Below are 14,945 nucleotides of genomic sequence, written 5' to 3'. Positions count from 1 at the left end.
TTATGCCTATCCTGGATGTTTCTCTGGAATGACCTCTAGGGAAATAGTTGCTCGAAATGTTGGATGTGGAGGAAGAGGTGAGACCTCAAAATATATGAACAGACACACCCCAGTGAGCTGTTTCAGGTAACAATACAGCTCTACACAGTCATTCCTTCAAGTTCTATGGTGGCTCCCCTGCCACACTAGTGGGAAAGTCCTACTTAAAGCAAAGTGAGAGGAACAGGCAGGACTTCAAGAAGAAAAAGCAAGAGTAAGTCATCTTTAAAGGTCACAAGGTTACATAAAACATAATAAAATATAACTGTTTCCTTTAAAATTTTTAATGGACAGGAAATGGTATAGAATAACTGCCAAGTCACATAAATTAACTTTTTTGTTAATGTCTGTGATCCGGGAAAGAACACTCTATCGGCTGATGCAAACTGCATGGGCGTTTTCATCTGTTGCTGTCTGGGTGCATGACTGAGTGTGGGCTGTGGACCCATCCTTACATGGTCCAGAAAAAAAGGCGGCTGCCGTGTTTGGCAGGCTTCAGATCCCCTTCTATCTCGGGGTTGGGCTCCGGTCTTGGTCTTGAGTGATAGGGATTCTCTGGTAAAGGTCGATCTGTTTTCACTTTGGTGACCTGGGAAGGGTGAAGAAGGAAGAGGCAAAGTTGAAAGTAAGGTTAGAGTTGTTTGTGACCTTATGTGAGCCCTCTGGTGTCTCCTCTCTATTCCTACTGCTCAACTACTCCCTGACTTTAAAGCCCCAGCAATTCACATTTAGACTCATTTAGTCCTTAAACAAACATCATTTCACATGGTGGAAGTCGGGGATACAGAAGGGAACAAGAAATACACTATGCTCAAGGGACTCACTATCTACTAAGGGATACAGACAAGAGTATCAACCAAGACTGGGAACAGTAGCTCCAGCTATGCGGGAGGCAGAGATTGGGAGGATCAAGGTTTAAGGCCCCATCTCAACAAACAAGCTGGGCATAGTGGCAAATGCCTGTGATCCCAGCTAGGCAAGAAGCCTAGCTGTGGTTGGAGCCTGACCCAAGCAAAAACAAGACTATATGAAAAATAAGTTATAAGCAAAAAGGGCTGGAGGTGTATCTCAAGTGGTGTAGCAAATAATGCCCTGAGTTCAAACCCCAAGCAAAAACAAAACAAAAGAATATTGATGAGGATTTCTCTATTACCTAATGACCATAACGGAGACATGAACTGTGTGGGAAGGGAAAAGGATTCTGTATACTCATCCACACCACAGGCTGGGGGACCTGGACTATTTCTGAAGAGCTAACATTTAGTTTAATCTTGAAGGAAGAACAGGAGTCAGCCAGGAAGATTATGAGGAAGACACTGAGAGTGAACAAAGAGTACATATGAGGACAGAGTAGCCGGAGCAAACGCTGCAGGAAGTGGGGGAGCTGAAGCACTTAACCGCTCTCTTAATGTCAGCAAGGATGCTGAGCACATTATTCCATTCATTCTCCCACTCCTATGAGGTCATTTTGCACAGGTTCACTGAGGCCATTGCACTATCAGCAGAACTACGACACAAAGCCAGATCTGCCTACTTACTCCTAAATAACTCTGCACTTTTTTTTTTTAAATTGTTGTGCTGGGGGTACATTGTGGCATTTACAAGAGTTCTTACAACATATCAAATATATCATACTTGAATTCACCCCTCCATCATTCTCCTTTATCTTCCCCCATTCCTGGAATAGTTTCAATAGGACTAATTTTTCCATTTACATACATGTGTACAACTCTGTATTTTTGAATACCATGCAACACTTGTACACAGCACTGGAAGACAAAGGGTACTAAATGATGTGCAAAGGTGCCTGGATTTGAATTTGATGGTAACAGATGCCACTGAAGTGGAGAAGTAGCCAATCACATCTATAGGCTGGAAAGTGGGGAAGCTAGAGAAAGGAAAGACCAGAACTGGGAAGCTGAGCTAATAGGCCAAGTAAGATGATGAAATACTGAACTCCAACAGGGAGATAGAGATATTCACACCCATACCATTCCCAATGGCCACCCAAATCTCACCAGGTGTCAGAAGCTCACACCTGTAATCCTAATTATTTGGGAAACTGAGAATGGGAGGATCAAGGATCAAGGTTGGAGGTGAGTCCAAGCAAATAGTTTGCAAGACCCCATTTCCAAAAGGTGTGGGTCAAGTGTTAGAGCATCTGCTTTGCAAAAGCCCTGAATTCAAACCCCAGTCCCAGCAGAAAAAAAAAAAAATCTCAATTGGAAAGCCAGCAGAAAATATTCGTCTTAAAGATGAGGAACCAGGCACAGATAAGAGGGCCATAATTATTAACCATCTCCTGATTACTACTCTAGGGTACGAATTCTGAGCTGCCCCACATATGATCAGATTGATCTGCATGATGTACAAATTCAGAAACTATTTTTTGTGATCAAAGCTTTTGGATATTCCATCACAAAATTACTTATAACACCCTATGTGGCATTTATTACCTCTGGCTCACAGGTGAGGACCAGGGAGACTGACTTGACTAAGATAATAATACATGGTAACATCAGGCTGGAACTAGAACTCAAGTCTTTGGAGTCCAGAGTGCTATGTTGTTTGCTTGTTCTGGAAACAGTTTTCCCATCCCTCTGCCATAAGTAGAGATCACTAAAGGTTCCTTATTGCTTGAAAGTAATTTCAAATGCCTCTAGCTGATATTTGAAGTTCTTTTAAAGAATTCAAGGTACTTATTAGATAAATCCAGAAAAATGGTTTCTCAAGCTTACAGTAATCAAGGACCTCTTGAAAGAACAAATTATTGAGGAAAACAATAAAGCAACTTCCTCTTCCATACCATCCCCCCCCAAAAAATGGGCAGAGGCATACGGTCAAACCAATTACTAAGTAAATAACTTTGGGCAGCCTATTTAACTTCCATCTGTAAAATGGAGCTATGAGTAGCTCACAGGGTTATTGAAATAAAGTAGAAAAATATACACTAACTACCCAAAGGATATAGGTGCTCCATCGTTACTTTCAACATCAACAGGATGATGGGTTTACAGGTAAGAGCAATTCTGCCTAGGAAGGTCACAAACTTCAGAGAAGACCAAGACATGACACATAAACTAACACCAGATGAATAGGTAAGAATTCACCAAGGGACCATAGGAGGGACAAGTAATCAGATGGGAACAAAATACAAAAGTGAATAAAGCTGCAACTCAGGCTTTACTCAGCTGATTACCACCTTTCTAGGAAGAGACTGGATACTGAATTGAAGTGTAACTAAAACTAACAGTATACTTCAAAAAATACACTTCTAAAAGTAAAAATAATAATTTCACTTTCAGGGTTTTTTTTTTTATTGCTAAAACAAAGACTCAAGAATAAATACATTTTATTAATAGCATGATTTGCTATTAATGTGTTCAGTGTAGCAAAAGAAAATATGTGAGGGAAAGATGAGTACACCAAGTACAAAAAAAATATGACTTAAGTTATTCTGCTACTTATAACACTAAGCTTCTGAACTCAGTAATCAGATGCTATACACAAAGGAAAAAGGGCTAAGAATAACTGTGAACCTATGTGCCTAGGTACTGGAGGGATTCACATGGGCTCTTTGTTGTAATTCTCAGAGGAAGGTGGATTCCTGATCTACTGTAGATGTGGCAGAACAGGAATTTGCTCAAGATCCCGTATCAATTACGCAGTAGCACCAAGATTCAAATCTACTATTTGTGTCCACTCAAAACTTATGTTTCCCTCCATGCCTTGCCACGTGTGCTGGCCCAGAAGGAATGGAGGACACCTAAGCTGAAGCAGCAAGAAGGGTCAGACCACTAAGGGTCTCACATGCCATGCATGATATAGAGAGGATGCTTTATCTCTCTATAATGGAGTGTCCCTAAAAGGTTTTAAAAGGAGAGTGATTCCTGATTTATTTTCCATACAGATCACTCCTACAGTGAAGATGTAGTTTTATCTCTAAATTCTTCAATTTCAGAGAATGAATGTAAAGTCTAAGGCCCAAATTGATCCACTTCCCTTCCCAGAAATGCAAGTAGCTCTGTTAAGGACTCCTCTCCAAGATGGTAACAGCAGAGTGTTCAATGAGAAGATTAAAAAATATACATATTCCAGCTAAAGCTAATCTACTCCTGATCAAATGGGATTAAAAAAAGAGCTGGGAGTGAAGAATAAAGACATCTGGGCTTTGGGTCTGACGTTTCAACAGATGGTAATGTCACAACAAACATAGGAGAAAGAGAAGGAAAACAAACTTTTTAGCTACAACCACGTACTTTTATTTATGTATGTATTTTATTTTTATTTATTTATTTATTTGGGACTGGAGCTTTGGGCTCCCCACTTGCAAAACAGGTACTCTACTGCTTGAGCCACACCTTCAGTCCATTTTGCTCTGGCTATTTCAAAGATGGGGTGTCATGAATTATTTGCTCAAGCTGGCCTCAACCCACGATCATCCCGGATCTTAGCCTCCCAAGTAACCAGAATTATAGGCCTGAGCCACTGGCATATGGCAAGCGTGTACTTTTTAAATCTTAGGTTCCCCAAAACTCTGGCAGGAGTTGATCCTAATTCCCCAATGAATTCCACCACAACCTCAAGGATGTTTTTGACTGACAGTGTTTCACTAACATTTTGTTTAACCAACCTCTGCTCCCTCTGCTCTTCAATTAGCTAATTAACCAAAAACAAATCTGCACATGCTAGAAGGTCTATTTACAGGTATATTTCTATTGAAACACTCCCTCTGGATTGTGTATAATCACTCCCTAATTAATCTAGTTGGTAAATGTGACTTCTCACATCCTTCCTATCCCATGGAGACCCCCTTCTGCACCTCCTGCCTCTGCCCCATCCCTCACTCTGGGTCTGAGGCCCTGCAGGAGCCTCTTACCTTTGATAGTTCTCCTAGATCAGGCCGCACCCAGCCCAGTTTGTCCAGCACACACTCATCAAATTTTGCCTGCTGCTTGCGACAGTAACGAAATAATTGCAGATTGGAATAATCGATGCAAGTCCAATATTCTGTAAAAGGCTCTGCACAGTGGCGCTTTATCTGCCTGGAAAGGAGAGCTAGAGGTTAGTGGTAGCTCTTCGCAAAACAATGAAAAATAGAGAAGCATGAACAACAACAACAAAAAAAAAACCAGACACAAATAGCAAGTACATCGCCTTGTCTTTTCTTTAAAATTTTAGTTTTCGATCAGCACACATCATCTGTGCCATACCACCCTGAACACTCCCAATCTTATCTGAATTAGCACCCATTAATCATATGAGGCAATTTCATTGTGGTAATGTGCAAAGTATACCTTGAAACTGGTTCAGCACCTCAATTATATTTCCATTCCCCCTCTTCACCCCTGGTTTTTCAAGCAGTGTTTGGTGGGTTTCATTATGCTGCCTTCATATGAATATACATAGGGTACTTCGATCCTCTTCACCCCTCAGTGTTTTTTCCTCTCCTCCTCCCCCTCTCCTGCTAATCCCTACCCCCAGACATCCCTCATTTACATTCATGTCTCCTTATCATCATCTAGATCTAGGCTCCGCAAACGAGTGAGAACATGCCATACTTGGCTTTATGAACTTTGCTCATCTCACTCAGCAAGATGATCTTCAGTTCCATCCACTTTCCTGCAAATGACATAATTTTACTTTTCTTTATGGGTGAGTAATATTCCATGGTTTCTATACACACACACACACACACACACACACACACACACACACACACTTTATTTATCTATTCATCAGTTGTTGGGCACCTAGACAGGGCCTTGCTTTCTGAAAACTATGGGGAGTAAACATTGCTAACTTACAAGATGATTTAAAGACCTTCAAGTTGAGAACCAAGAAGTTTAAAAAAAAAAGATTGCTGAGGAAAAAACCTACTTTATGCAGCAAAAAGAAAAGATTATGGCCTAAGGCACATACATCTTACTCAAGAGGAGAGCTCCTTTGGGGCCTATTTATTCTTTTCTTTAAATCCAATCCTCAACAGTTATCAGCTGAGCCAACTTAGAAAAGAAGGAAGCATAGTCAGAGATGGACATGCTGACAGAAGTCAGAGGTGACAGACAATGGCAAAGGAGGAGACAGCATTTCAAAAAGCAAACATACACACTAATAAGAGAAAGTCCTAGAGTCACTCATAGAAGCAAACTTCCCTCTACTCCTCAAAAACTTGAAGTCTTCATTCTATTAATGCATCAAACAAAAGTATAATCCTTGTTATCAAGAAGAAAGTTAATTATATTTGCTGCTCTCTGTTAAGAAATAGTGCAGCATATAATTCATCTTGTGACATCAAAAATGTCTGCAGAGGGCCAAGGGCATAGCTCAGGTGGTAGAGCAGCTGTCTAAGCAAGTGTGAGGCCTAGAGTTCAAACCCTATTAACAATAACAATGACAAACAATGTCTGAGAAAATGCCACTTCTATGAATAAAAAAAGGTGTATCTTCAGTTGTTTTGCAAAACTTCCCTTCTGTTATCATTCAACCCTGCTAATATTAAAATAAATGCAGATTCAAGCATGAATAAAATACCATTGTTTTACATAAAAGCCCTATTGAGACAGTGGGAGGAATTCAGAACCTCTTCCACCAAAGGAATAATGATTATGAAGTGCTCACCTGCCCTACTCCAGCAATCTTAGCTCCCTCCCAAAACCAGATCTTCTTTAAAATGTCTCAGGAGAAGCATCAGAAGAGGTCTAAGGAAGTATATAGGAAAAATCTGTCTTCGAGTCCTGCCCTACCACCACAAGCTCCCCTCCTGGGAGTTACCAATGTCACTAGTGTCCTAGGTACCTGCAGGTGTGGTAGGCATAACCTGAACTCAGAATCAATTTCACTGGTAGAAAGCTACCGTTTCCAGTGGGAGCTCTGTACTCTTCCACACTGCAGTAGCAGAGAAGCTGCCTGCCAAGTGCTCTAGCACTGTAGATTCCTTTTCTGCACCCTGTTGCCCATGTCTGGCAGACTATCATCTACTAAGACTACATAAGCAATGTCAGCAGTGAGAAACCCCTCTGAGAGGTGCAGTGAGAAACCTTGGGAATTTGTGAAATCCAAACGTTTCCCACTTAAAACATTCTACCTCTGGATCTCAGCAAAAATGCTTTGCCAAAGTTCTCTCAGAAAATAATTTTTTTTGAAATAAGTAAATACATATTCAACCTATTAACAATTAGATTAATGCAAATTCAAGCATGACAGAATACCATATTGTACCTATCAAATATTTAAGTAACAAGTAATATGCATACCAGGATGCAGTGCTAATGACAGCAAAAGCTGATCCAAACCTTTAAAAAAAAAACAAATTAAAAAAGGCCAAAGCTGAAGAGCTATAAATAATGCTCAAAACATTTTGAGAAAGAAAATATCTCGCCAGCCCTGAGTTCAAACCCCAGTAACTGCCAAAAAGAAAGAAAAAAGGAAGAAAGGGAGAAGAGGGGAGAAAGAAAGGTATCAATGCTGGGAAAGTTATACCACGGAACTAATTTAAAAGATGAAAAAGAGGGCTGGCGGAATGGCTCAAGTGGTAGAGTGCCTACCCAGCAAGCATGGAGAAGCCCTGAGTTCAAAATCGTAGTACCACCAAAAACAAACAAACAAAAAACAGACCAAAAAATGAAGAAGAGCTATTTACAAACAAAGGTGATCACTAAAGATTTAAACAAAATAATCAAATCTGAAACAAACTATCAGTGATGTTCACTAGCAGGAATTGGACAGGTATATTATAGTTGGTTCAACTACTGATGGATTATTATATAGCCATTAAAAGCAATAATCATGAAGACTATATAGTGACTTGAAAAAATGTTTCCAATAATTTCAAGTGAAAAATCACTTTTTAAAATACACAAACTGATTATAACCACAAAAATCTCTTTGCATGTGAACAAAAATCTCTGCATGTGGACAAAGAACAGGCAAGAAAGAAGGAAAGCAGCTATTGTGCTAAGATATTTTATTTTCCCCTCTAACGTCACTGTAGTGGACATCTGTGGTTTCTGCCTAGCCAGCAGTCATTCCCCGTTCTTCTGTAACATCCTTGTGATTTTCCTTTGGGAAACAACCCCTCCCTGTCTCTCAGCAATGTGGTTTGGATAAAGCTAAGACTATTCCCCACTTAGTCCTTACCAATCAGAGCATTTTATCTCCTGAGGCACAACTGCTATAACAATATGCATACAAGTCAGTGAGCCAGGATGACCCAACTCAGGGCAGGCACTCTGCTCACAGCACTGAAGAAATGGCACTCTGTCACACTAACTACCCAAGGAGAATAGCAGTTTCACGTAGCTGGTGGCCATTTCCACTACAGCAAGGAGAGTCTCTTTGAAAATAAAGTCAACAGAGAAAGAGGGGAGAAAAGAGACAAAAGACATCAAGTGGTTTTGAGGTCATTAAGCCCTTGAGTCCAGTCCTGCCTGATGCCAGGCCTATTTCTGGACTTCACAGTTAAAAAGCCAATTTCTTCTGAGTTGAGTTTCTGTCCCTTTTAACAGAGCTCTGCCTACTATGGTTAAAACATTTTTCTATAATTATGCATCTTAGATTTCTGCACTTAAGTGACAAGCACAGTGGCCTACCTAGAAGTCTGACTCAACACTTGTCTTTCCATCACAACTGTGTATTCTTACTAATGATAACAGTCTAGTGAATGGCTAACAAGCACTGTGCTGAGTTGGTTTTATTTGCCTTTTCAAAATTTCCACAGCAATACTGTATATGATATAAAACCTATCATATGCACCATTTACAGTTTGGAAACTGAGATCCAGGGAGATTAAAGAACTTGCCACATAATAAAAACAAAAACAACTATCATTAGTCTATCTGATTTCAGAGCCTTCAAACTTCCTAATAAAATTACCCTTCCATGTAAATAGCTGGATGCTTACTTACGTACTTCAGAGTAACTTGATCTTTCAACCACAAAGGCACTGATACCAAAAGATTCTTACCAGCCGGGCACAGGTGGCTCACACCTATAACCTAGCTACTCAGGAGGCATAGATGAGCAGGATCTCGGTTTGAAGTTAACCCCAAGTAAACAGTTTGTGAGACTCTATCTTGAAAATACCTAACACAAAAAACGGCTGATGGAGTGGCTCAAGTGGTAGAGCACCTGCCAACAAGCCTGAGGCCCTGAGTTCAAAAACCGACCCCTTTTGGTTCCCCAAAAAAAGATTCTTACCTAAAGAAGTCCAGAGCACACTTGTTGACCAGCTTGCCTTCCTCTAGACACCTTCTAGGATCCTTCTCTTCCCAGCGGCAAAGCATGAACTCCTTGTTGGGTTTATCACACTGAGCACCATAGTGATGGGCTGCAGCTTTGAGCACAGCAGAGCTGACTTTCACCTGGGAAAGGAACACAGGAGAAAGATCACAGTATTCTCAATGCACCTGTTTTTGTTTTGTTTTTTGCAGTACTGGTGTTTGAACTCAGGGCCTACTCTTTGAGCCACTCCACCAGCCCTGTTTTTAGTGACAGGTTTTTTCAAGATAGGGTCTCACAAACTATTTGACCAGACTGGCTTCAAACCGTGATCCTCATCTCTGCCTCCTAAGTAGCTAGGATTATAGGTGTGAACCAGCAGCAGCTAGCACACTCGTGTTTTGACTAAAATGTCACATGAGGTCAGGTGAGGAATTTTCCACTTGTGGCATCAATGTTGGCACTGAAAAGGTTTTGGATTTTGGAGTATTTCAGATTTTGGGTTTTTGGGTTAGGGATGCTCAACTTGTGTTAGGTCTCTGCTCAGAGTTGATGTCCTCCAAGTCTTTCCCTAATCATTTTACAAATAAGCCAACAGCAGTGGTCACTCATGTGGCCTAGATGCAACCAGTAGAGCATAAACTCCATGAAGGCAGGGCTTTTCTTTTCAACAGAGACCCAATACTGTAAAAATATCAATTCTCCCTAAATGAAGGTGCAATTAAACGCAACAATATACCAAGTACCCCAAAAAGTGTCGAGCACAAGTAGCTGTTAAGCACCCCTTTTTTGTCAGGCAAGGGAGAGATAGTATTTATAAAGGTGGTAAGAATACATGGATTATGTGTTTTTATCCAGGACATGGTATTTCCCTCCATTTATCCACATTTGGGTCATTCTTGTTCCTTGATTAAAAGTGAGTTTCCTTCATACAGGGACCTTGTACATTTATTGTATACTTCTCAGCATTTTGGCATTTTAGAAACTAAGTAGAATTTTTAATATTAAATTTTCAAACTGTGTACTGCTTGTTGGTACACTGATTTTCTCTCTAGTCATCTAATTGAACTCTTACTAGTTCTGATAGAAAATCAAGAGGATTATCAGAAAATAACTATTTTTTTTTTGTGGGACTTGAGTTGAACTCAGGACTTCTCACTTCCAAGACACGTGTTTGACTCCATTTTGCTCTGGTTATTTTGGAAATGGGGCATCAAACTGCAATCCTTCCGATCTCAGCCTCCCAAGGAGCCAGGATTAAAAGTGTGAGCCACCAGGCTAGAAAATGACTACTACCTGTAGCTAAAAATGATCCTCTTTGTTTCTGATATTTATCTCCTTTTTTCCTTCTATATCTATCTATCATTTTTTTGTGGTACTAGAATTTGAACTCAGGGCCTCACACTTGCTAGGCAGGCACTTTTACTGGTTGAGCTGCTCTACTATCCCTCCTTTTTTTCCTTCTTATTCTCCCCTCCTATGTTAGTTCTCTCATCAAACCCCCCCAGTGCAATGCAGATGAACAGCAATGACAGTAGGCAATTTTTGCTCTTGGGATTGGGATATAGTTACTTACCTATTCGTTGCTGAGGGAGTTTCTATCCTAATTAGTTTTGATTAACTGTTACTGGTTTCTCCAAGAAAGACTATGAATTTCAGATTTTTTATCATAACCTATAAATATAACATAGAGCACTGACATATTTTCTAAACTGACTCATATACCTGGAATAAAATCTAGTCTGTCATAGTGAATTATACCTTAATATACTACTGGATTTGATTTGTAAAATTAAGGATTTTAAGTGATGAAAGTCTGCATTTTTCATTTTATGCACTTTACACAGTTAGGTTAGTCACTAATAAGGTAAATGTCCAATAGAGTAATTCAACTACACACTACAGAAAGAGGAGGTGAAAGTTATGTCTGCTATTATTACAACTGTCATAACTACCAAAATAAAGTTATGATGTAAGTGAAATTTGTGATGACAATTCTAACAAATTTAAAGTAAAATCTGTACATTTTTATATTAAAATTTGGTATACATTTGCTTGTTTTGTTACAAATAAACAGCTAGGAGCACAAAAATAAATACTCCAAATATTTTTGGTTTTTGTTTTTGTGAGGCAGGGTCTGGCCATGTAGCCCAGGCTGGCCTTGAACCTGCACTCCTCCTGCTTCAGCCTTCTAGTGTAGGGATTATAGCAGTGCCCTGCCATGCCCAGCTTCAAACATTTTTTTAAAACATTACATTTAAAAAATTAATTTAGCTATATTTACTTCATTGCCAAATGCCTTAAAATATTCCTACATGGATAATTAAATTACTGAAGTGCCCATGGCAGTCATGCCCCAAAGCCCTGCAGCATTGCTTTACTTCTCTACAGACATGGAGGTCTTATCAAAACGAAGGTGCCCCATGCTGCTGAGCACATAGAACACCATCCATGTCACAGGGAAATAAAGGATGGATGAGAACTACTCTTTGAATTCATTAATTAAGTGATGAATAAGAGAGATTGCTCTAGAACTGGAACCCAGAGACTGTGACCTCTAGTCAGGCCTCTTCCCATGACATCACCTCTGAGATAGCAGAGAAGTTGAGATGTCACCGTGTGCCCTCACCTGCTTCATTCCAAGAGCAATGACATCCCTTCACAGCTGCTTCCTATGAATACCCTCTTGAATTCATTCAGCTCCCTTTGTCTCAAGAACACAGAATCTTAACATCCTTCCTCATTTATCCACACACAGCCAACCTGCACAGCAGGATTCTACAGTCTGCAGGTGTGGAAAGTGAGGCAGGGAGTCACAATCTACAGCCTACCAATCTTCCAGTTCTGAGCTCACTTCCTTAAACCATGACTGCACTACTTTTTATAGTACATACTTAATTCATGCCAGACCTTATATTTTGCTTAATTTATGTAAAGTGTAGCATGATACTATTCACTTTAAAGTACTGTTGTAATAACCAAATGAGTTCATGGTAAAAACAATGGCTGACATAGGGAGTACATGATCGATACTGCTTTTTATTATTATTATTTTTACTCAAAATTGTCAGTGTTGAAGGAGTTAGCAGTCCAAAGCATCTGACTGCTTTTTACACGAGGATGTGTCATAATTCCTAGTCAATGAGGCCTACAGTGGTTTCACTTCCTCCCCCAACCTGCTGCTTCTGGCTTCCCCAGGACTGCTGTCAAACCACGAATCTAACACTGATTCCTCATCCTGTCCTGCCTTCATCATTAAACCATCGCTAAGTCAGATTGAGGCTAGATGCTTGTACTTGTTTTTTCCTCTCTATAAGCATATTAGGGCCATTTATAGCTTTCTCAATTATTTTAACAGCCACTGAGACTAGTTTTCCTGCTTCTCTTTCCCTTTCTTCATTTTTCATAAAGCTGCTAGTAATCTTTCCTAAATAACAATTCTTATTTTATTATGCTATTAAAACAAATTAACAACCAAACTCTCAAAGGATTCAGCCCTTAACATCAGAATAAAGTCTAAACTTCCTATTGGGTATTCAAAGCCTCTGGACCTAAACTATTTTTTCACTCATAAAGGGACTCTTTGCTGTTTCCTCAAAACACTGAACTTACTGTTCCTGAAACCATTTTTAGTTCCCTGCATTTTCCCATCTCTCCTCTTACCTTTGTTCAGATCCTACGCTCATTAGCATTCGTCTCCATCTCTGCCACAAAAAAGTTTGTCTTCAGATGTTGTACACTATGTCCAAGAAGTACTTTCTCTATTCCCTATGTAGCTGCAGAGAACTGCACAGCTGGAATTGCCTTCTCTTACAAACAAAAACCTGGATCTGCAAATGCTGAAAGTGACTAATCAAGGTGACCAAGTAGTTCAGCCTAGAATTTAGATCCAGCCTCAGATCCTACTCATTTCTTAAACCATGTTTGCCCCTCTTTCACAGTATTTAATCACAGTTGTCTTATATTGTATTATATTTTAGTTGTTTATGTAATTATCTGTATCTCAACTCAGTTGTGTAAATCTTGAAGGCAGATTTATTGCAGATAGAGAACGCTTGCATGAAACAGAACCAAATTACAAATACAGAACTCAAGTTTAACCCAGCTTCACAGTGGGATAAGAAATAAATGACTGGCTCCATGGAGCACCCCTCCTGCCACCTTAGTAATGTCACTTTATTATATACTCCTTAAATACAGCTAATAATCTCTTCAGCTGAGGAAAAGAACAGTTGCCATTCTCAGGGACATAGAAGACTAAATGAAGTGATGCAGATAAAACACTCAACACTGCCTGGCACATAATTTCTGGCACATAAATTTTAGTCCTGCTCTCCCTCTCCTTTAGTATTGCCTGCTCTACTACCCACTCCTGCCATGACAGTCATTAGTCTTAATAACTTCCACCTCCTTCCCACCACCTCTCTTACAGGATATAGTCCAAACCACTTGGTCTGGCTTTATGAAGGTTACTTCCAAGACCTACCTCATCCTAAAGTACCACTCCAGGTCAGTACCACTACCAACACTAGGGTCACATCAAACAGCACTTGGTTTTCTAAACACAAGGTTCTGCTAAGCCTTCTCACTGTTGAGCTTTTGCCCATAATATAATACTGTAAAGACAGACCTGGATTCATGTTCCAAGTCTACTACATACCAGCAGTGTGACCTTGGGCAAATCACTTCTCCTCAGGGCCTATTTCCGATCTACACCATGGAAAGAACAATTATATCCTACCTGATGTTAAAGATTCCATGAATTAATATGTTCGAAATAATCATCAGTATCCTGCATGGCTTTCCTTTAGAAATGGCTCGTTCATGTTAGTCTTCACTTCTCATAGCCATAACTACATTGTATTGCAATTGTCTCTTTGTTTCCTTATTAGATTACAAACTCTATGACAGCAGGGACTTTCTTACTTTTCAGTGTATGTGCACATGAGAATTATTCAAATATCTCTTGAGTAAATCATTGCTTTAAAATGTCCTGTTACCAAACACCTCGCCACGGCTGTTAGCAAACTCTCTCCAGTATCATCGCGTTTTCCAGCGGCTCCCTGACTCCACTTGATTTCGCTTTGCACCAAAGACACTTTAAGGCGACGGTCTGTCTGCCTCGAGTGTGCGCTCCTGGGGCGGTACACACACCTCAGAGAGGTCTGAGAAATACAAAGTAACTAAAGTGGCTGATGCTTAAGAGAAAGCATTACTATTTACGGAAGGAGAAGCAGGTCGCCTGGGTGGGGAGGGGGTGTCTAGAGCCACATCGGATTGCGATATCAGGGATACAGGGATGACTCCAGGACTGCAGGGGACTTTTGGGGTGGACCTGGGTGTGTGTGCATTGGGGTCGGGGAACCGTAGCCGGTGCCCAAGGTCCGCAGAAATGAAGCTGGCTGGGCCCAGGCCTGGGAAGCTGCAACCCTGGGCCCCTCTTGCCTGCCCTCCGGACGAGCCTCACCTCGTCTACTTTCAGCTCTTCCAAAGTGGGCAGCTCCACTATCCCAGGCATGACGGCTGCAGCCCCGACCCTGACCAGGTGCCCTCTGCCGCGTTGTCCGGGTCTCCTTGAACTCCCCTTTCCAACGCCGATGCAGCCCACACAGCGCCTGCGCGTACGCAGCCAGCGGCACGCATGCGCACTGCTTTGCCCAACCGCGACAGACGGAGCGTGCGCTAC

The 14,945-nt window shown here is 40.7% G+C and overlaps 1 protein-coding gene across 1 annotated transcript; it reads right to left on the bottom strand.

Moving 5' to 3' along the window:
- Window positions 1-307: 307 nt before the first annotated feature.
- On the bottom strand, window positions 308-14,903 carry Ndufa8 (NADH:ubiquinone oxidoreductase subunit A8). Its single transcript, XM_020173110.2, has 4 exons — window positions 14,727-14,903; window positions 9,239-9,402; window positions 4,919-5,084; window positions 308-628 (listed from the first exon to the last, which is right to left on the bottom strand). The coding sequence occupies exons 1-4, from the start codon at window positions 14,775-14,777 to the stop codon at window positions 491-493; spliced, it is 519 nt and encodes a 172-aa protein (XP_020028699.1). The 5' UTR covers window positions 14,778-14,903; the 3' UTR covers window positions 308-490.
- Window positions 14,904-14,945: the final 42 nt, after the last annotated feature.

The sequence above is a fragment of the Castor canadensis genome, chromosome 13, assembly GCF_047511655.1.
Source record: "Castor canadensis chromosome 13, mCasCan1.hap1v2, whole genome shotgun sequence".
Taxonomy (NCBI): domain Eukaryota; kingdom Metazoa; phylum Chordata; class Mammalia; order Rodentia; family Castoridae; genus Castor; species Castor canadensis.
This window is presented reverse-complemented; position numbering and strand designations above follow the sequence as displayed.

Bases quoted from the DNA above. Each gene is read 5' to 3' on its own strand.
- Ndufa8 (XM_020173110.2), bottom strand. From the start codon at position 14,777: ATGCCTGGGATAGTGGAGCTGCCCACTTTGGAAGAGCTGAAAGTAGAC. The intron at 9,403-14,726 runs GTGAGGCTCGTC...TTCCTTTCCCAG, and splicing joins AAGAGCTGAAAGTAGACGAG to GTGAAAGTCAGCTCTGCTGT. The intron at 629-4,918 runs GTAAGAGGCTCC...CACCCTTCCCAG, and splicing joins ATCTAGGAGAACTATCAAAG to GTCACCAAAGTGAAAACAGA.